The sequence below is a fragment of the Triplophysa rosa genome, linkage group LG5 (genome assembly GCF_024868665.1).
Source record: "Triplophysa rosa linkage group LG5, Trosa_1v2, whole genome shotgun sequence".
In the NCBI taxonomy this organism is placed as follows: Eukaryota; Metazoa; Chordata; class Actinopteri; order Cypriniformes; family Nemacheilidae; genus Triplophysa; species Triplophysa rosa.
In genome coordinates this window covers 16,666,125-16,689,694 of record NC_079894.1, presented here as the reverse complement: position 1 = coordinate 16,689,694, position 23,570 = coordinate 16,666,125, and the positions used below count along the sequence as shown (strand labels likewise).

Below are 23,570 nucleotides of genomic sequence, written 5' to 3'. Positions count from 1 at the left end.
AGCGATGTCTTATTTATTACATAAAATAAATGGTCTGTGTATTTTAAGTTTAAAAAGAAGGATGCTGCTGTACAAAACATGGCGGCGAATTCAATGTATGAAGGGCAGCTCTGTATGTAGATATAAACAGCTTATTCTAAGTATTACAAACATAACGGTTCATTACGTAAGGTCTTTATACACCGCTGAAGAAATAGTTTTGTATATTATATTGCATTTCTGTCAATAGACCCTCCTAAAAACACAGTATTATTACTTTAATGATTGAACATAAAAATCATGTTGTGCAAAATAAGAACTTGTTTAAATTGGGTAAATTGGACAAGGAGCAATTTTATTTTTTCACTGTATATAGGGAATAGTACATGAGTAAACAAGGGTGTCACACAGCAAAGGTCTTAAAAAATACTACAAGGTAAATTAAATTGAGATGAAGCTCTGCAGGAAATGAACCTCGAGGGCCACAGGTGAGAACCTCTGCTTTACAGGCTTGAAGGTAATAATATGCCTATAAAACGCTGTTCAATGCTAACCAGACAAAAGCTGGCACGCATGGCCACATGGCTGGCGCAATACTGTTTTGTCCACCTGGGACCAATACTGGAGGGGAGGCTGGTTGAGATAACTGCTGACACAGCCTGGAGTCAAAATCATCAGGCCATCTTCTCGGCACAGCTAAAAAATCAGATAGCAATAGCACACAAACGAAAACGGCCAAGCCATGTCAATCCTGCTCCATGCACTGACAAACTTATATTCATATTTACACAACTCACATACATACCACGGCAAGGTCCATTATTAACACTTGGAAAAGGCAGAGGAAATGCACAAACACAAGAGCTAACATTGTGAAATTAGCTTTCAACCGCTCCGCCTTGAACACTGATGATGGAGGTTAATGCATTGTTAGCGGTGGTGCTGCCCTTTCCCTAAGGCAGAGAGGAAGAAAGCAGCCCCCCGCTATAAATAAACAGGCCAGGCCTGGCAAGTAATCTAATAAAACTGTTCTTATTGTATCTGCCAAGAGCCAGCATGTCCGAAAGGACAGGGATGGTGTGTGCGGAGGGTGTGGAGAATGGCAAAAGAGCGCTGAGTCATCACCTGGTGTGAGGGCATATGGAGGGTGTATCAGGCAGACGGAGGTGGATGCCCATTCCACACTATCCTCCCTAAACAGACACTCAGCAAAAATCATTAAGCCAAAGCCTTAATTCTACAGCTCCTTGAATTAAAACACAGAGACTTAATATCCTTCATTCCTGACCAATCCAACTAAAAAATCATAATTATCAACTTGCCCGACAAAGTTTACACAATCTATGTGGAATGAAACTGTCGCTATCCAACTAAGAGCTAAGTTGAACCTGGGTCAAGTCAAGTTTCAGTTTTTCATACTGTAGGGCACAACTGGAACCTAAATTTGCATCTCGTGTGGACCTAGGTTTGACTGACCATATTGTTTTAGTTTATTCAATTATTATGAAAGATGTCCTCAAAGCAAACATTGCACACTAGGGTATTGGTAATTTTATAACTCCAAATTATCACAACAGGTCATTTCAATTTTCTCTTAACTGAGTTCAACTTATCCTGGTCTTACCTCATTTGCTTTGCAGCAAACTGATCCTTTTCAGAAGACATGCAATCTACTTTTGCTCTCTTGCACCACTTCTCGTGGTCTGTTGTTGATTCAAGTTCCTGGTTGCTGATCTCTCCCAAGTCCATTTCCCACAATGGATTAAACGTGCTTTGGGCTAGTAGCTAACTGGATCAAAGTGGACATTTTATAATAATTATAATACGCAACCACAATAAAATTATTGATTATTTGTAAACACACTGTGATTGGAAACAACATAACACCGTATGAACCATCAGTGGAGAGGGAAGAGGAACAATCTAATCAGGCTAAGACTTGGACATGAATTAGCAAAGTATAGAATCTCTATTTTGAACTCACTTTATCCTGAAGATCTTCACTCTAACACTGAAGATCAAATCAAAACATGGATGATTTATAATCCCAAAGGAAGATTTTTTGTTGTCGTCATCTAAGTTTTAGTCAACATTTACTGCATGAATCTGTTTTAAGAGAGATCTTAAAGAAATGAAAAAAACCTTTTCCACCATCGCGCCGAATCATTCTAAGCACAGTCTGAAACGGTTACAGTTATGTTTCCACGTGAGTCTGGTTCGACACGACACGATTACAAACTGTTCTCAGCTTGGAATTTTCAGCACGGTTCTATAACCGTGCTCAATCGTGCTAATGAATGCGCGCAGAGCCGTTATAGCTCAGTCTCTTGTGTTACCAAGGCAGCGCGTGACGCGTTTGTGTTTACATTCTAAAAATTTCCGTTATCAGCCCTGTGGTGGAAAATGAAACCATTTACGTACCGGCTGGCATGGATCGGCACGGAGTGGAACGATTAAGCAAGGAGAACGGTTCGGCGCGATGGTGGAAAAGTGCTCTAAGACAGGTCTCTTAAAATGAACAACTAATTTGTTTCCTTTTTAGACAAATTAATATATTTATTGCTGAAATTGCATACATTAATATCTGTGAAAACTAAACCCATTTAGTATATTCCATTGCCATATTAAATTCAAAATGCAATATAGGCCTAATACAAATGTATAAATAAGAAACATTAACAAAAATAGAAAGAATAATTTCAAAGGTAAACAACTAACTTCAGCTTATGCATGGTGCTCTAAATTAGTTTTAGTTTATTTTTTACTATTAAATAGTAATATATTTGTCCACATAAAAATACTGAGTTAACCGGACTTTTATTTTGGCAGGTCGTCGGAAGACGCTTATTTTTTAGTGTTAGCTTCACTCAGTAAAATGTTCTGAAATAAACTCTCAGAGCAATCTGGAGATTAAGTTTATGTCCTCATAAAGTGCATGATTCGGCATCCACTAACATTAGTCCGTATCTAGTTTTATGGACTCAATGCAGCCGGAAAACAAGTTTCACTCGCAAAATAGACTAAAACTAAGTAAAATAGCAGTTCACCATTTCAATAAACTATCAGTTATTTATCAGCATGAGACATGCGTGTGAGCGTGTGAACAGACTAAAATGCGTGTCTCACGGTGAATGCGTGAGACTTGAGAGCGCTGTAACATGAATAGAGTTTAGCGGGCTGTGCGTCAGTAATAACGGTCCGTGGGGAAACGCAGTGCTCCGTGTGTACTGTAGTTAAATGGATTAAACGAGGCTTCGAGGCAACAAAAATTGCCTCAATGATTTTTTGTATTCGAATTACTCGAGGAATCGTTTCAGCCCTAATTTATATAGATTTACAGTAGAATGATCTCTGTCGGCCAAAAATAATAAATAAATGTAGTTAAACAACCCTTTGTACGAATAATAACTTGCAAATTGCAAACCTGGAAATTAAGTTGTAATTTAGCATGGCTAATATAGTTTTAATGACTCTGACAGAAACAAAGCCTCAGATTTAGTCATCCAGTTAATTCCCATGAAAATTAGGTACGCCGTGTTATCTGTAGAGCAGCAAACTTTTCCATGGTGATGCTGGCAATGGTCAACTACAGATGCCAAGCCTGTATCCAGGGAAATGTTTACTGCAAAGCCAAACGCCTGGTTGCCAAGACGATGATAGCGAGATGACAGCTGAGTGAAGCTTCTTGCAGTTCAAAGTGCGAGGGTTTAGTGATCCGTGCTTAGCTGGGGAAAACCAAAGTGAGTCTGTCACCGGGTTGGTTCACTCAGATGTAAATATTCGAACATTTATTAAAATACAAAGGCATAAAAGCTAAAGGATTCGTTTGTTTTGGAGAGGAAGTTGTGTATTGCAATAAAGATGAATTTTAAAAGAATATAGGTTTGGTCATGTGGAGGGTAAATGTGAGTCTGTAAACTTCTTGTAAATTTTGAATTGTATGAAGTTTCATGTGAAGTCGCTGTAATTGTTTGCATTTTTCTAGGGCAATAATATGATCTCATGTCATTTTACATTTTAGTTAGAAATTAATAGACTTCAAACATCTGAAGACTTGACTCAAGCTGGACATTAATGAGTCTCATTCATACCAAGTCTTCTCATCTTTATTGTTTGAGTAATTGATATAAGTGAAGCCAAACAATAATGAACATAATGCATGGCATTAAAGTGAAAAATAATGACACTCCGAAGATGCTTACCCCATAATCTAATCTCTTCTTTCATGGGAAACCTCTCTTGAGCTCAACGCTGTAATGAAGTTCTGTCAGTTTTGGCAACAGATTTTCAAACTGTTTAAAAAACTAACTCCATTAACTACATTAATGCATGAAATGAACCACAGATTATGGTCTGAAAACTACTTGAGGGTACTCCACCCCTTGTGTGTCATCAAAGATGAATTTTGATCAGGTATATGGTCAAACTTTTTTTGACATGCTGACAATTTCAAAGTCATGAACAGAACATTATGTTACAGTTTAAAAGTGAAGTGCAACATTTTTTCATTGTTAAAATACTTCATCCTAATCCATCTTTTGGATACCCATGCAAGCACTCACTCACAAATCTTTCAATCTGATGACGCCACTAGCCTCCCGCATCAACTGAAATGAATCCATCTTTTACACAACAGACAATAAACAACTTAAACTGTATAGACTGAATTACTGTATATACGTGTAACGCAGATACTTTTAAACTGTTGATTATTCACTCAAAGCTTCACATTTTATTTCTTAATATGAAAAAATTACAGCGGTGACCTCACAGCTGGCTACGGCCATGCACTTACTGTCAAATGAAACAAACCTATCGCTGCTGTCCTTTGAAGCCTCATATCCATAATTTGTCTTATTTTATTTTTATTATATTGTCTATGTTTTTATTATCTTTTTTATTATTATCTATTAGTCACCATTTATATTTGTCACTGGGTTTTCCCAATATCTAACCAATAAATAAAAACTATTAAAAAGTGCTTGTTAACTTAGACAACACAGTATTTGATCATCTAAAAAGTACAGCGTTTTTACATTTCCTGAAAAACAGCGAATTTGGACAGCGATGATATCCACTTTGTGAACTTGTTCATTGCATTTCATGAGTTTCATGAGATTAGATCTTTAAATCTGAGTCATGAAGCATCAACACTACAACATTCCCTCTAAAGTTGGCTCAAACATCAAGATATCATCTGGTGCCACCAGTCCCAGAACTTACATAATACCAACTCATTCCAGAAACCACAACAATATTGTCAACTACTCCAATAGGTAGGTTATCATATCAATATACCACAGTTGTGTCTCTATTTGGTTTCTGCTGGGATATGACAACTATTCAACAATAAACCGCGGCTCATGAGTTAGAGTTAACTATAAAAACTAGTATTCTTAGGATAGACATACCCCATCCAAGGGGTCAGTTGGTGCCACCTTTAATAATCACATTAAATGCAAGTTTTATTTATTGCTATTATTGTTTTTTCATCAGGGTTTATAACCATCCCCAACTCACTATGTAGAACCTGCCCAGCCATTTAACATACAGCAATATCTTCTACACATCTTCAATTCCCAAAATGACATCATGTGTATGCAAGGTCATAAGAATGTTCACATGACTTAAATGCACATTGCATTCCTCAGTGACAGTTAAGGGCATATAAGTAAAGCAAGACCTCACCAGCACCCAGCTGATTCCTGCCCAGAGCACTGCAGAAAAAATGTGAGGAATGCACTGGTGCGTAGAAACAAACAATTGCACTTTGTTCCCTGCTGGTACGAAAGGCGTACTTTCGGCCCACAAAGAAAGATTTCTCTAGCCACCCTTAAAGAAAGTTCTCTGCCTGGTGAGATAAGGTGCATAGCTCCACTCATGGCATTATTACGCAGTACAAATATGTGCTTGGTACATACCAACACTTACATTACTCGACTTTAGGCTGAAAGAGTAAATTCGAACTTTGATGTTGCATAAGTGAGATTTAGCTTTGGGAATTGAAGCTCTCGGTTTCTTGCTTTCAAATGATGCCTGTTAAATGTGACCCCCTGAGATACTGCAATAGCTCAAATTCTAACTGAGAAAAAATGTAAATGAACTCAAATCTCAGTAGAGCTTGCTGCAAGTTCTTCATTCTTTCCTGTCTGAATTGTTCAACTATATAGTCTGACTATTTAAAGAAATAGTTCACCCCATGTCATTCAAAACCAGTATATGACTCTCTCTTCTGTGGAACACAAAAGAAGATATTTTGAAAAATGTTTAAGTGCTTTTGTGTCCATACAATGGAAGTCAATGGGGTCCAATGTTGTTTGGTTACCAGTGTTCTCCAAAATATCTTCTTTTGTGTTCTGCAGAAGAAAGATAGCCATACAGGTGTAGAATAACACGAGGGTTAATAAATCATAAATCATTTTTGGTTGAACAACCCTTTTAAGACAATAATGTTTGGGTACACTCAATCATATATCTTCGCGAGATCAGGTCTTGCATCACCCTAATACTGTTATCAAATACATCAATTAATAAAGTAACAATCAAAACATATCAATATACAAAATATTTAACGATAGAGTGCCACAATTGTTTCAGGATCAAATATTTACGACACAATGTTACGTAGCAATTGTAATCACATTCACACACTTTATAAATAAGACAAACTCCAGTAAACATATGTTTTTATATATCTCAGAAGGTCACTGCTACTTATCCAAGTTATGCTTATTATTTCAAGGTTGTTTGAAATGTTAGACAGTTTGAAACCTTGAGGCTGAAGGGTTTCAGAGGGTCTTAGCATGCCAACCAGACCGACTTGCCCAGCATGCACTGGGAATTGAACTCAACAGTTGATGGCTTGACAGTTAATTTAGCTGCGGCATCAAACACTAAACATCACAAGGCTTTGGTACAGTTACAGAAGCTCAAAAACACTGAAGTTAAGAGAAACCATGATGCTTTAGAAGTCTCTCAGCATAGTCTGCCACTCCCCGGGTTTCTATCCGTCTAATGTGGTCTGGCAACTGTATTGTGCAAACTCTTCTGTCTGACTTCTATTAAATGGGGCGTTTGTAGTTTGATGAAGGTTCCCCACCAAAACCACCGCCTCCCCACTGCCTGTTAACATCACCTCAAGATCAAAGAGCGCTAATCGCCGCTACGGCTGCGGTTCACCTTATTAGCTTTTGCCATCCTAATCACAAACTTCTTTTGTGATGGTGAACGTGTGTGCAGTGCTGCCCTTAAATTAGGAATAGCGGGGAAGTCATATAAAAAGGGTGTTGTTGTATTAAAAAAAACTTTATTGACCTCAACCAAAACTCAATCAACATACATCAGTGATATTTACACAGAAACCACGTCTAGACATTGCGATCTCTATTGAGTGCAACTCAAATACCAAGGCTCCAGTAGAAGAATATATTCCATCACGGCAAATCGTAAACTGAACCACCCAGCCTGAAACTGGCCATTTAAAGAACTCCTCCCTGTGTTGAGGTCAGAAATAATTTAACACGCGCACTCGTCAACCTAACCTCAAACACGAATCTCGGGTCTCAGAGATCAACCAGCCGGCTTCACCTTCAATCTCGACACAGCAACATGATCTGAACGGTTCCTTTATTAATTTATTAAGTTAGTTCCAAATTGCTAACGCACAAGCTTTAACAAAGTTAGAAAGGGAGCTTGTTACCTCTGATTCTCTTCACGTGAGCGCGCTCTCTCATCCCGTAGCTGATGAGAAAAATTTGTCAAGGGTTGCAGATACTGTGGATGTGTGTGGATGGAAGCGTGATGGAAAATAGACTTGAGGGCCCGCTAGCACGATATGGAAATTCTCCCAGCAAGCTTTTATCAACTCAATGTCACATGGGAAACCATGGTCACCACTTCAAAACCGATCTGACGTTTTCAAATAGAGGGTTGGGAAATGTCAAGAGCTAAAGAAGGTTAGGCTGATTCTGTAAGCTTTATGAATCTTCACAAAGACAGGCATACAAGAATACACCTGTATTGAGTGTTTGTACCGCATTATTGTTTTTGACATTTTTAAAGCTTACATGATCATTTTAATAAAATGTTTAGCTGTGACTATATGATTATATAAGACAAATATGCCAAATGTTAAACTACGAGGAACCGATAAAGTTTGTTATCAATCTCTTAGTTCATGAATGTGTATGTGAATGTGTTGAGCTGATCCCCAGGGTGAAGTTTGTTAGGACATTAGACAGGAAGATAATGTCCCCCACACAGTAAAAATTTGACAGAATTTAATTGTTGTTTTCTACAGATTTTTCAGGTATAATGTCCAAAAAAACTGTAATTTATGAAATTTTTATTAACGTATTTTTAAAAAAAAGGCAAAAACCATCAAATTACGGAAAAAGACAGCAAATTTACAAGAAAAACATATAGAAAACAATGCAATTTTACAGGAAAAACTGTTATTTTGCGGAATATTTCTGGCGCCCCAGCTGTGAGATAATTGCCGTTTTTTTACAGGATCTTTTTACAGTGTAGGCCATTTACTACAAGAGCCCCACTGTCACCCAGCATCGAAAGATCATCATTGATTTCACACAGCCTGTCAACCTGGCACTCACCAGAAGTTCATTCTGGGCATTGACTATTCTGCTGTTCTATGGTCTGGTCATGTCTCTTTGCTGGATGAGAATAGACAGCTTAAAATTCATGAGATTTTGTGAATCAGTGAGTAAGACGTATGACGAGTTATTTTAGGTTTGACGCTATCAATCAGGTTCGAATCCACTTTTCGCCGAACTAACTTCTACATTTTCACATCACATATCATATCGTACAGGCATTTATTTTTCAACAACGTACGGGAACATTTTCGTGTTTATTTTGGGCATGTTTTTTGACACATGATCTCACAGCATGTCATTGTCAACTTTAGTCATATAAAATAATTTCCCCAAAAACAAAATTGTTGACAGTAAAAATGCCGAGTGGCTAGTGTAACAGAGACCAGTGAGAGAGAGCTGTGCAAGTAAACGAGACTGCCTGACTTCAAGGATTTCTATATCGACAGATGCTTAGCCTCCTCGTTAGAGCACAAGACGCTGGTTCGAGACATGCTCGGAGCAAGTAGTCATTTTGGAAAACCACTAGCCACAGTATAAAGCCCTGTTTATAAAATAATATCCAGGTTTTCATTTGTTAACATTATTATTCATTATATTTATTAAAGTTGAATGATTTATAGCATTTATTGGTAATATATGGTATAATTATTCACAGTAAACCTCAAGACCTCAAAAAGACCTCAAAGTAAAACTTACCAAATGGACCCTTAATAAATAACAAGGAGTTCTTCTGAGTACTTGTAATGAGCAGCTGGATTCGTAGTGGTCCTCCGATTACACATTTTACCATTTTTATGGAGAGTGGGGCATTCACATAAACAGTGTTAGAGATAGAGCATACAAGTATTTTAACCTCAAAATGAAATAATAAATGTGGGGGAAACGACAAAAAATTCCACTTTTTGAGAAAAAGAACCACCCCTTCCACAAGGCTGGCTATGGCCCTGTGTCATATGCTTTACTGATGGAATTGCAATAGAATACTAATACATTTGTAACACTTTACAACGTTGCATTTGTTACCATTAGTTAAGCATTAGATTACATGTCTGCATTTGTTAATCTTTATTTTCCGTATTTACTAATATTTTTAAAACATTGAACATGCACCACGAACTAACACGAACAATTGTATTTGGCATTAACTAACAATAAACAAGATTAATAAATCTTTAGATCCGAGACGTATAATCTCTCAAGATCCTCCAGAAATACAGGGAAAACACACACATTTGTTCCTTTTTAGTAGTTTTTTTATTATAAATTAATAAGTTTAATTGTCATTTTAAAATACATTATGGTAGTGCTGTATGATTATGTCAAAAACTGTAGTCCCCTTGATATTGTAATGTTGATTATTAATGTTGATTGGATTTTACATTTAAGTATGTTTGAAACTTCCTACACGCTATAAACGCATCACTTGTGGCTCCCACTGTCAAAACAAGCATTATAAACATGAAACCAATGAACAATTGAACAATGTCATTGTTAGTCATAAACATTTACTAATGCTAACAAACACATGATTTTAATAGTACGGGGGCACTCATCCTCCTAAATCTGGCACTGACCTTGAGATACATGAAACCAGCGTGCCAACATTACGTATGTAGTTTTCATCTCTATAAATGTCCATAAAAGTCTAACGCAATATATCTTGGCAAAATATGATCAATATATTTATGGTTTTTACTCAAAAATGTATTGTTTCGCTTCAGAAGACATTTTTCAAACATGTCCATCTTGCACCTATTTACATTTACAAAAAAATGGAAAAGTGGCGGAGTAGAAACAGGAAAAAAACGTGTTCTTTGTGAACGGCCCCTAAGTGGGCAGTTCTAGATCAGAATGAGCCTTTATGCTTTTGCAAATAGCTTCAAACAATCAAAACTTGTAAAAATATTATTTTTTATGATTTAAGAGACCAAAACGTGCGCTTTCGCTGGGTTACAGTAGCACAGCAAAATCTGCTTTGTCAAACCCACAACGTTCTCAATCACCATCTCTTGATTATGATTCAAAAAACAATCAATCACATATATTTCGTGCTTATCTTCAAACAATGTGAAGTGCGGGCACACCTTATCAACCCAAAACAGTAGCTGGACTACAAATGACCTTTAGCCTACTGAATTGTTCTTCACAAAGACCCGGTCATTATGGGCGTTACTCTGTCAGACCAAACAGTAAACACAATCTGATCTCATCTTAATCTCAACTCTCTAATTGTTTTTTACACTTCCACTGAAGCTAGCTGAAATTCACTGGAAACACCACGCAGGGTGTACGATCCAAAAGGCACGCCGATTCCCAGCTTTTCCTACGCTGACATTTAGCCAGTGTCCTGGGAGGAGCAACACATCTATATATAGACGTTCTCACATAGCTCTGAATATTTCAGGGCCTGTGTAGTCACCTGATCTTCGGAGCCAGTGGGAGAAGGTAGTGTGCGGTAAGGAGACAGAAACAGACAGCATGACGCATCTTGTTTGAGGGATGGTCATTTAGTGTCAGAGATTAGCCAATTCATGCATCATTCAACAACATGTGTTCAGGCCCGGTTTGTGGCCACAGGGAAAGGAGGTTTTTTGTCAGAATGGTGACACTGGATACAAGAACACGTGTGTGCGGTACAACAGATGGATGCGAAAACACTTGGAAACGTGACGCATGATGAACAAATGCCGTGTTACTTTTAGACGGATAACACAACGATGTTATATTCCTACTTGAATGTTGTATCTCGCATTCACACACAAATAGTTTTTCTAATGGTTATTTGCAGCAACGTAGAACCGAACATACACTACAAGACAGAGACTTGTTACCATTTATGTTTAGGTTGTGGACACTACAACTAATTTTAAGCTTAATGAACTACAGCCAACGAAATTACAACAGCCTCTTGGTGCTGACAGAGCATCTTCAAAAGGCGAGCAAGTACAGATCTCAGCTGAAGCTTGAAGACTGAACACATACTTTGGAGTGTTTGGCTCATGGGGATCAAGTACAAAGCTGAGACAGCCTATAGACTTAGCTTATAGTACAGACGCAGCACAATAGCAACAACAGTCAAAGTTCAGAAATATTTAAGAACGCGCTTTCGTCACACAGAGCTAACTGCACATAGTGGGAGGACACTAGGGAAAAATGTTCTACATATTAACTGCTAATATATTACTTAATTTAATATACACTTGAAAATATTTAATGATACTTTATTCATTAAATTCTATGAGATTCTATCCATATGTTACTTTTTAATAAAGACCTGAATAAACATATTTTAGAAAAACGTGTTAAAAGTATATTAATTCAGTGGTTCTCAAACTTTTGAGATCAAGTACCACCTTTAATAAAACGCGTCAAAAATACATCACGACGCGCGCTTCATTGATTTAACCTTGAGTAGATGCAGTGTGTGTTGAATTAGCACTCTACAGCAATAACTACAGCTTTAAACAGCGGCTCGAGTGCAGAAATACAAAAGAAACTTCATTTGCACGCAGCTCGTCGGCAGAGAGTGAGAAAGTGTTTGAAAGTGTCCCGCTTCTGTGTTTGAGCTGCCCGTCACGCGCCTGAGTTACATCGACCAATGATAATTCATACACTATTTTAAAATTGCACATAGGCTGAGATGTATTCCATATTTATCAATCATGAAACTTAGGCGTATTAAACATTTGAAATTGTATTTAAAACACAAAGTGTACATTAATATATAGAGTTTTTAATTTTCTGTCGTGTCACCTCATGTACCACCGGGGTCTCTTCAAGTACCACTAGTGGTATGCTTACCACAGTTTGAGAACCACTGGTCTAATTTATGAAAATGGATTCACACAAAGATTACCATTGCTAAAACAGTAACCCCATTGACCTGACAGGAGAGGGCAGGCTGTCAACGTACATATCCACCCATGCAAGGCCTCTCAGGAAAACAACACCCAGGTCATCTGCTTTATTTATTTACATTCCTCAAATGGACAGAATCCCCTGGAGACAGGGCACGGAAATATGCTGTGGAAGGGTGTGGAGCACCTCTGGGACAACGCCTCCACCAACACCAGCCTATTATCATACACTAACACCATTGTGCTTTCAAACAAGCACAAATGCAAGAACAATGCATTACAGTAACCACGTACACAAGATATACAGTGCAGGAGGTTGTTACTGCACCGCATTATAGCTTTTGAGAAGTTTACCTTTGTCCAACCTTGCAACAATGTAGGCCCAAACTTCAAAACTTTACAGGTAAAGTATAATGCAAAACTTTAATTGATACAACATTGCACAGCACAGATACTTCTATACAAACAATGTTGTTAACTGAACAGCGACGGCACCCATTCACTTGCATTGATTTGTGTCCATACAGTAGAAGTGAATGGGTGTTCAGTTACCAACATTCTTCAAAAAATCTTCTTTTGTGTTCTGCAGAAGAAAGAAAGTCATACAGGTTTGAAATGACAAGAGGGTGAGTAAATGATGGCAGAATTTTCATTTTTGGGTGAACTATCACTTTAATTTCTTTTTTTTTAAAACTGTACCACAAGGGGCGATATAGCGCGGATTTCCATAAACTTTTTTCTCAAACAAATTTCTCTTGCTGCTCAACTATTGTCATTGCTAGTTAAACTATTGACATATTAATAACAAATAATGTCACATTTGATTTAATCGCAAAGGCATTTAAGAAAACTCTAGTATTGTGTCCTTTAGGATTGAGGCACATCCCACATTCTAATATGTATTGAACATTATGCAATAGGGTCCAATATGATGGACAAGCATATGTCAATATTAGGACATGATTTACTTGTGTAGCGTTACAAAAGGGAAACATGTTTACGGTTAAGACTGAATGTTTGAAATATTTGAACTTTGTCCTTGTAGGGGAATATTTACTTATGAGCCACAACAGCCCAAATGTCACAAACTGTCAGGTATAAAACTCCCAGTCACACTTCCATTAGCAAACAGCTACAAAAGCATCTAAAGTGCTGAGAACATTGGGGCCCAGTATTACCTGCGTAGAGCACAGACATTTTCTCTTGCGACAGACGTTACACTGAAAGCTTTATTCCCTTTGGCTAGGCCAGTAGGAAATGTTTCTGATATTACCAGTGCTCTGCTGATGAGTGTAAACACAGGGCAGATGGTAAGTGACTGGGGCTCCAGAGAGGGGACCCTGCGAGGGGGAAACTTGGCCCAATAGTGCATGTTACTGAACTGAGCTCGAGCTGGTCTGGAAGTGTGAAAGATTCACACAGGAGTTTGACATGGCAAAAGGAACCCTACCATTTGGATAAAAAAAACTTTAAACTATTTATGAAAGTACACCATGGAACCATTTTGAACAACACATGAGATGTCTTTTAACAGTGTCCTTGTGTTCCTCGACAGCAAGTACATTGAGACTTTTGTTTTGGTTTCAAGTGTGACGTGCTTCAGCGAGAGCCCAATGGTTTCTTTCATTCTGAACTTTTATCTTCATTTCCTGCACATGACTTCTGTTCAACTCTCATATCCCTCTAAACACCCAGAATGACTAACGTCTCATGAAGCGTCTGAAATTAGCAATACAGGAAGTTCACATGAGAGTTCTGAATGTTCTATTGACAGGACAAATGTCATACTGATGTAATGAGAAACCCCACATTGTTATAAGAAACAAGATTTTATTTCAGTGTGGAGCAATGTGGAGATTTTAGCAGCATCTAGCAGTGAGGTTGCAAATTGCAACCAACGGCTCACTCCACCCCGCTCTTTCGAAGCACTACGGTGGCTGACATAGGACAAAGATGTTGACACGTTTTCACTTCTTTGCCAAGGGAGATAATGTATTTATGAAACGCGCTCTGTAGAGCAGTTTGTCCGTTTAGGGCTACTGTAGAAACAACATGGCGAATTCCATGCAAGGGGACCCGTGGTGTATGTAGATAGAAATAGCTCATTCTAATAAAAACATAATGCTTCCTTATGTAAGGTCTTTATACACCTCTGAAGACATAGTTATGTATATTATATTGCATTTCTGTCAATAGATCCAAAAAATTACAAACACTGGACCTTTAAGGAAAGCTAACCATTGGTTTATCCATTAATCTAAGCAAAATGGGTTGGCAATGCTGCTTCAGATGGTACTTTGTTCATCTTATCACCAGAGACTAAACACAAGAGAGAACCTGCAATGGGTGCCATGTGCTTTTGGTCTCAAACCATGTTTCTATTCTCCCCTGCTATCATTGTTTCTCTAGGTGTGCCGACCTACCATCTTCAAAGAAACACTGTGGTAAACTGATGCAAAATAAAGACCATCAATCTTCATTTTGGATACTATACAAAGCCATACCTGAAAAAAAGATTTAGCTATCTATAGACACACAGCAAATTCCATTCTGCTGTCTCCCTCTTCAAATGGTCTTTTGCAAAGTCATGTTATTAGTAGACTGCAGATCCGCGGCTCGTGTACGACCTGATGGCACGCGAACTCCCACCAGAGCCCTGGGCTGAACCTGGATCAGCAGGCTGAAGTGTATGATTTAAGAGGCGAGCAGCTGCCAAGACAGCCAGTCATGCAGCATTTACTCACATGCCACGCAAATAAACACAGGTGCTGCTCGCGTGGGCTACAGGCGCATTTCCTCATCAGGCTGCAGAATCCAGGTTTAGCCATTTGGTGCATGGTTCATGAAAGTGCAGTGGGAGAGAATGTGTACTGTTATTTTATACCATTGAGACATTAAATTGTTATTTACAGAGTACATTTAAAACATTTCTCTTTATTTATTTTGCAGAATTTCACCTATGGCGTCAGCACAGAATATGCAAAGAGAAAAGTTCATAGATTCCGTCTGGACCTGGACTGGTAGGATGATTCAAACCCACCAGGTAATGTATAGTTGAAACAGACTAAAAATATATAGAATATGACTCAAAGTATTATTATCTGAATACAGGCCTATACGGTATACAAGAAGAGTGAATTACAGGATGACATAAAACAGTAGGTTGTTATTGCTCCGAACCAGACAGGAGGGCAGACAAAAACACCAGAATATTGTAATCCTGGATGTCCCTTTTAAAGCATACAGGTCAAAGCAGTAGACTTAACAACAGTGAGGCCACAAATGACACCTATTTTTAAGTCTTGTCTTAAACAGGAAACAGAAGGTGGGCTGAGAGTACATGTACTGCTCCTGCCTATCCAAATGTCACCATTAAGGTTAATGAGCCTGCCACCCCGTCACTGTTTTTAGAGCAGGGTGGAAAATATCAACCCTGGCAGGATTTATAGGATCTAGTTGCCTACGTCAAAGTGATCTAGTAAACTTGATTCTATTTATAGAGAGTCACAATAGTGGCCCCAGACACTAAGATCTCAGTAGCTCTTCTTATGGAAACTTAGGCCACGTTTACACGTTGAAAAACTGAAAAGTTTTTCCTTTGCATTTTTGAAAAGTTTCACGTACACATGACAGTTTTATCAAAACGGTCTGAATTTACACGGATCTAGGAAAACTGATATAAACGCTGCAGTATGCACGTCACGCCAGTGGATGGCGATATGTAAAGAGACGGTGCCTTGGCACTTACACATGCACAGTTATAAGCCAAAAGTGCTTTTTACTACCGTTGGTCGACGTATATGTGTGTTTAAAGTCTGGCGAATGTAAATAGTGTGTCTCCGCTGGTCTTATTGGTGCAGCAAATCCACATTTTGCTGTGGGAAACGTTAATACGTCGTCGAGCAGCGAGAGTTCACAGTACGGGAAGCCACCATATTGTTTTGGCTATACTCGCGCACAGTGTTGCCAGATTGGAACTAAAACATGCCCATTTCAACAAAACCAGTCCAAATTTTAACTGCCAAAATATGTGATAGAAGTTTATTGCAATGTCAATCAACGATGATAATGACCATTTTCCTACTTAAATCGAAGTATGACAAGATGACAAAAGATAATAAAAACCAGGAAAACAGATCAAACATAGCAAATGCATTAAAGAGAGTTAGAAAATATGACTAATATGTCTAGAAACCACTTCAAAGCGGCAATCAAGAAATTAACCAATGACTTTAACCCTCAAAAAACACATGCATCATTATGCGAATTTTTGTGCAAAAAGTACCCACTATAATTAATCGGAAAGTAATGTAGGCATTTTACACTTGTTCATGAACTTCATGAATATTTTGCAGAACATATAATGCAAAATTTAGCAAATCCAGCAGCTGTCAAGAGTACAGTCTGTACAGGTGTGCTGATGATTAACAGTAATATAATCCCATATTCAGTTTGATTTCTATTAAATCATTCAACTGTGCTCTGAATTCATTTATAGTTATATTTTCGAGTCGTCTGTCACGTCACCACATGTGTAATCCACGTTGTGAGATCTGAGTTACTCTCCCATTACCGTGCAACATATATGTTGACCACTTTGGCATTGTGATTGCTTAAATAGGCTATACAAAATCTGGTCCTGTATCGCGCCAAAACCCCGTCACTCACGAGTCATCACGTCTCAATGGTGGATTGATTGACAGGTCTCCCTTTCCCAGACCCAGACCTGATTGGTTAAACTGAACCCATAAGGGCTATGTGTTTATGACTGCACTACACATTATTTTCGAACGTTTTGAAATGACTTGACTAAATCAAAGCAAAGCAAAGAAAAGGCAAGCTGCTTGGGAGGGTTTTTAATTTCATAATTTTGTCCACCCGCCCAACGCATTTTTCTCCGGTCTAACCCTTTCAATCTGGCAACACTGCTCGCGCAACTGAGCGCGTAATACGCACGCGCGTGACGTCATTGTTTTCGGAAAGTTCCGTCGTGCGGTTTACATGGAAACGAAAACGGCGGCGTTTTCAAAAAGTTGCACCAAAAGTTTGCGTTTTCAGTCCCCTAAAATGCAGTTTCTGTGTAAACGGACAGCCAAAACGCATAATTTTTTTGCGCTGTCATTTGAAAACAGTCTCGTGTAAATGGCCTCTTACTGTGTACCAATTTAGTTCCTATACACTTGGAAGTCAAAGGGATAGTTCGCCCAAAAATTAAAATTCCATTATTTATTCACCCTCTTTTATTCACAACCTGACTCTTTCTTATAAAATAAAAGACATTTTGAAAAATCTCTTAGTGGTTTTGTGTCCATAAAATGGAGGTCAATGGTGGGTTGCTTGGTGGCAACGTTCTTCAAAATATCTTCTTTTGCAGTTATGCAGAAGAAACAAAGTCATTTAGGTTTGAATGACAAGAGGGTGAGTAAATGATGAAAGATTTTTCATTTTTGTGTGAAAATGTAAAAAAAAAGCTGTTCTGAATTAAAAGCATTTTAAGGGTTAATGGTCTTGGTCCAAGAAGTCGCTAGATTTGTCAAATAAAAATATGAGCAATAATGATTCTCAATATAAAATATACTCAATATTTTGAATAGGAAGTGCCGAATTTCCTGTGTTAAATAATGCGATGAGCTGTTACATATACAGTAACCGAGTCACAATGACTGAGGTGTATACTATATTGTTGTAGTACGTTACGGTCTAATTCAAAGCCATGAATGGACAGAAATGCATAAACACACGGCTTCACTTTCCTGATGTTCATGTCAGCCCGGGTGTAACGTGTCAGACGTTTCCACTTTTTGAGGGGTCAGAACTCAAGGGGAATGTTAAACTCTTCTCCCTTTAAGATGAAATTCACCCTTTGCATTATTAATGAATGCCCTCTGGACACAGTGCTTTGAATTATGCACTTTCACATTAAGTCTTTGTTCTAACGTGCTAACTAGAACAACATTTAATACAGTTGTGGCCCACATGGAGAACAGAGGCACAGAGACTAAATTTAATAGCGAGAAAATTAGTGAGTGAAATAGGGAAGTTCTAGGTGACCTACAGCTGATCTGACGCTTGGGACCCTGTACCTGTGTTCTCACTCATTTCTAACATTGTGAACTGAAAGGTGAAAAACATTTCATTATTGTAAGGCCATAAATCCATTTAGTCAAAAATACTCCTTTAAACCTGAAGTCATTTTAAGAACCTGACAGTCTGAAGCTACTGTATGTTCAAAATAGAATACTCACTACTACTTGCTATTTACAATAAACATTACATTTCTTAAAGCATTACTTTTTATTTGCACAGGAAGGTGAGGTTGAATGCTTTGCCTCGTATGACTAGTCACTTCTAAAGGATGTTGCATCAGCGTACCTGCAACCACATTTTATCTATAATGGTCCAGTTATAAGACCATGTTTTCAATGTACACAGAGTGTGCAACGCAGGGTACTACGATTTTCCAGAAGCAAGTCTAGGCCTAGCTGACCTTAAAGGGACAGTTCACCCAAAAATGAAAATTCTGTCACCACTTACTCACCCTCAAGTTGTTCTAAACCTGTATACATTTCTTTGTTTTGCTGAACACAACGGAAGATATTTGGAAGAATGTCAGTAACAAAACAGATCTCATCCCCCGTTTACTGCCATAGTAGGGAAAATAAATACTATGGGAGTCAATGGGGGGGTGACATCTGTTTGGTTACTGGCATTCTTCAAAATATCTTTGTGTTCAGCAGAACAAAGAAATTTGTACAGGTTTGGATCTATCTGAGGCAGGCCCGGATTAAGAATTCAGAGGCGCCTGGACACAAGTGCCTTGTAGACACCCCCCTCCCCCCAAATCCACACACGTGCGCACAATAAAGTTTTGAATTAGCCTATAATGTACTACATGTAGGAAACACTGCTATCTTATACAGGATTACCTTGACAAGTTACAAACTATGATCACAACCTGAAGGACAATATCAACACCTGTACACATCCTCCATCATACAGGATTTACACCACATGATTGCAGCAATGCTTTTCTGGACCAGCAACAACAATATCAAGACATTTCCCTGCATACTGTAACTCACTGGCACATGCCAGCAGCACACTCTACCACACCTCTACCAATTCAGGTCTATCAGATTCTTCCATATCTTTTGAGATTCAAGACAACCGTGAGGGTATTCTAATTCATAGATTATATTTACAACAATAAAGCCGTTCTCACTGACATATTTTCAGTTTCTTTTGTCAGTTCTGACTTATAACGTGACATCATCTAACAAATCACCGGAGATTTTGGCTATGTTCTTTCACACTTTTACACTGTCTAGGTAACCATGTGCATATTTACAGACGAACTGTGTTCATGGTTATATATCCAAACAGTCGATAACAGTGACAGGTTGTTGGAAACGCTGTTTTGTCCTCATTTCATTCAGAAGTCATTCAGTCGTGTATAATATGGTGAATTGGATGTGCTGCTCTTCCTGCCACTCACTGTACAGAGTGATGGCGAGAGAAGGGATCCTCGCGCTCGCGGGGCAGCACTGGCGACATTTTCCCACTGAATGAAAGCTAAGGTTTATCCAAGAAGTCGCTGGATTGTCGATATGTGCTTCTTCTGAACAAAAGCCGCTAGAAGGCTCGTAAAAGTTATTTATTCAAGAGACAGACTTCCTAAGTTAGAAACACTGTTTTGTGTGTGCACCTGCGTGTGTGCGGGCCAGAGAAGTGCACTGCAGAATGAATATAGCAGAAACACTTTTCTGTGAAATTTTCTTCCCCTTGCTTGGGCCCCAAGTGCGCATGGGCCCCTGGGCCTGTTCCCATAATGCCCATTGGATAATCCGGCCCTGATCTGAGGGTAAGTAAATGATGACAGAATTTTCATTTTTGGGTGAACTGTCCCTTTAACATTCAGCTAAAGATGGCAGCTGGATAAGTTAAGCGTTTTATATGTGAGCAAGAAATTCAAAAGGTTAATGATGTTTGAACAATATCACATGCAGGTCACATCACGTGTTGAACCATTGCACTCAGGACAGGAATAGCCGGGGGTCATTTAAACACATGACTTAGCGAGTAAATATCAGAGCCCACAATACTGGTTGTTGTATAAGATTAAACATCCTCCTGTTTGCATGAATCAACAGCAGTTCCTGAAAGCAAAACCACACCTTCAACTCTGCAGACAGCAGCTGTCATTGATGGCTTCGCGTAGCAGCTTCCCGTGGAGGCGTGAGAGGGGTGTGACTAATATCCGTCGTTCGTTGGTTAGCCTTTATTAACGAACAGCTCTACGGGCCAATCAAGCACGATTGACGAGTAGAATGCGTGACGCAAATGACGCGCGTCATCAAACGCGAGATATATATTGAGGTAATAACATACCCAGCCGCCGTTCTCTTGGATCCAGCCGTGCAGCGGTCCGTTCAGGTATTCCGTCATCCAGCCCGCGATGTTATCCACCTGCGCCGTCATCTCCTTATTCACGCACTCAACGCAAACGGTGCCTCCAAATTCGAAAAAAGCGAGAATTCTGCCCCAGTTCACCCCGTCCCTGAACAACTCATCTATGACTGCGGTGAAGCGCTGGTGCGCCGTGATGGACGTGAGATGCAGCTGCTTGGACATCTCCGCAAAGTCCGACTGATATAACCGCTCCAGTTCATCCCCGGCGTCCCGTAACACCTTATGGAGAGCTATGTGAATAGGGCTGGGAGAAACGCCGCTGTCCTGTTGTATCCCCATCATCAGTCCATTAGAAACACTATCATCATGTCCGTTCACTTCCCACACGTATCCCTTCTTCCATAGCTTATGACGGATATACTTAACCACTATATTGCGGCTGTCGAAGACACTCTCTTGTGCCATATCTACGTATTTTTAACTTAATTACCGTAGTATGAATTTTTCTACCTAATCCAGGCGCATCTTCATCATCATCATCGTAGTCTTCATCAACAGCGGATTTGTGCCACGATCATGATCAAGCTTCTTGTGCACTGATATGATTAGTATTTTAATGAATGTAAATGTAAAACGAATCGTCTTATTTTAAAAACTGACACCTCCGTGAACTTGCTGCATACAACCTCACTTGAAACTGCAAGTTGCAGTACTCGAGTAAATCCTCCAATGCTTCAATGTAGAAAAACGCCCACTTTCTGTTCCCATATGAAAAATCCAAGAATATACGGGGCGATTTAAACGCACACATGCATTTTACGATAAATATACGTACCGTGCAAACGTGGTTAAGAAAGTCTCGTGTGTTTTTCGCGGGATCTGCACGCGGTAAGTCATCATTTATCCGTGTAAAAGAGTCCAGTGCTGCGGGAGACGGAAGAGGTTGGTAATGTTCAACGCACTTGTGAGTTTCTTCTTTCGCGGAACAACTAGTCTTGAGAAACACTTTCTCAGTGATGTCTGCTGTCACGTTCAGACTTTAGATGACAGCTGAACGTTTAGCTGCTAGATCTCTGCAGAAGTTGAGTGTTTCGAGGCGTCTGCGGTGCGCAGTCGCTATATGCAGTCAGTCTGGCTTCGTAGCTGAGAGAGGTGTTTCCTGTGCTACGTCACTCATTCAGTCATTTATGTATATGTGTGTGTGTGTGTGTTCATGTTTGTATATCCCGGTGGGGACCTAAACCTGACCGCACACCAACACATGGGGACTCGTGTCACCGTGGGGACCAAAATTGAGGTCCCCATGGGCAAAAAAGCTTATAAATTGTACAGAACAATATTTATTTATATATATATATATTTAAATCTAAAAATGCAAAAAGTGTTCTATGATCTTTAGGTTTAGGGGTTGGGTTAGGGGTAGGGTATAGAATATACAGTTTGTACAGTATAAAAAACATTACGTCTATGGACTGTCCCCACGGAGATAGTAAACCAGACGTGTGTGTGCGCGTGCGTGCGTGCGTGCGTGTGTGGTTGTGCTTCCTCTCAGACAGTAAATTGCAAATAATGTATATAGGATCTTTTTAACCTCTTGAGACCCAGCGATACAAGGTTTTGTCATTTGGATTTGTATACAGCCGCGGAAAAAAAAGAGACCATTCCAAAATTGTATTCAAACAGCATTTCTAGATGTATTGTGGTGGCCATTCCAGTCCGTTGTCTGTTGAATTTCAACAAAATCAAACCCTAGGAGTGACAAAATCATCAGCAATGTGGAAGGCTGACAGCATGACAAGACATATGAAAACTGTGGTTATCACATAAAAAAGGTTTTATGAACTTTACTTAAATACATTTAGAAATATTACTGTTGTTTTGCTTAAACCAAATGTGAATATGAACTTGTTTTCTTTGCTGTATTTGAGGTCTGAAAAAATACAGAGCATTTTCTGTTATTTTGAACTGTTTCTCCAGTTTTCATTTTCTGCAAATAATTGAAAATAGGAACAATATCGGTATTTGGGAATTTGGAGTTTTACATAAACACGTATAGTAAATTCAGAAAAACTGAAATGGCCTTTGAAATGGTCTCTTAATTTTGTCCGCGACTAGTGTTTGCTGCATAATTTTGTTGTTGTTGTTATATTATTATCATTACGATAATTGCCTTGTGTTATATCACACTATACTGATTCATTATTATTTATAAAAATAAATGATGATATTCCATTAAAGGAACATATGAACATATACAGCGGGCCTAAAAGTCTGAGGGCAGATTAAAAATCAATATTTTCCTTTTAAACTTGTAATTTATCATGTGTAGTAAAAATATTTTACACACATGCACTATTTCAAGGTCACTAATCAAATGTAAGCAAATATGTGACATAGCATGGTAGGTCTTTGTATTATATATCAAATTTATTTTACGTTCAGTGAGGTTCTTCTATCTACACCGTATGAAACGTTCATGCCAGTGCATTGTGTCATTAAAAGATATATACCAAATGCCACACTGTCAAATTCTACCTTTTCATGTAAAAAAAACATTTATAGTATATTACAAAAGCACAGTAATAATCATTTTCACTAGTCTCTGGGTTTTGACCCCATTGTGTGGGGTATGTATATAACTTTATTATTAGTAGCATATTAGTATTATATATATATATATATACCCTATAATAATATATATATGTATATA

At 38.6% G+C, this 23,570-nt stretch overlaps 1 protein-coding gene across 1 annotated transcript in view; it reads right to left on the bottom strand.

Annotated features, from left to right (window-relative positions):
• The window catches only part of bcl2b (BCL2 apoptosis regulator b), a 35,749-nt gene extending 13,743 nt beyond the window's left edge, over positions 1-22,006 (bottom strand). The window contains exon 1 of the mRNA XM_057333132.1: positions 20,840-22,006. Within this exon, the coding sequence (XP_057189115.1) occupies positions 20,840-21,325 (486 nt within the window). The 5' untranslated portion in view covers positions 21,326-22,006. The remainder of the gene's footprint in view (positions 1-20,839) is intronic.
• Between the last annotated feature and the right edge of the window lie 1,564 nt (positions 22,007-23,570).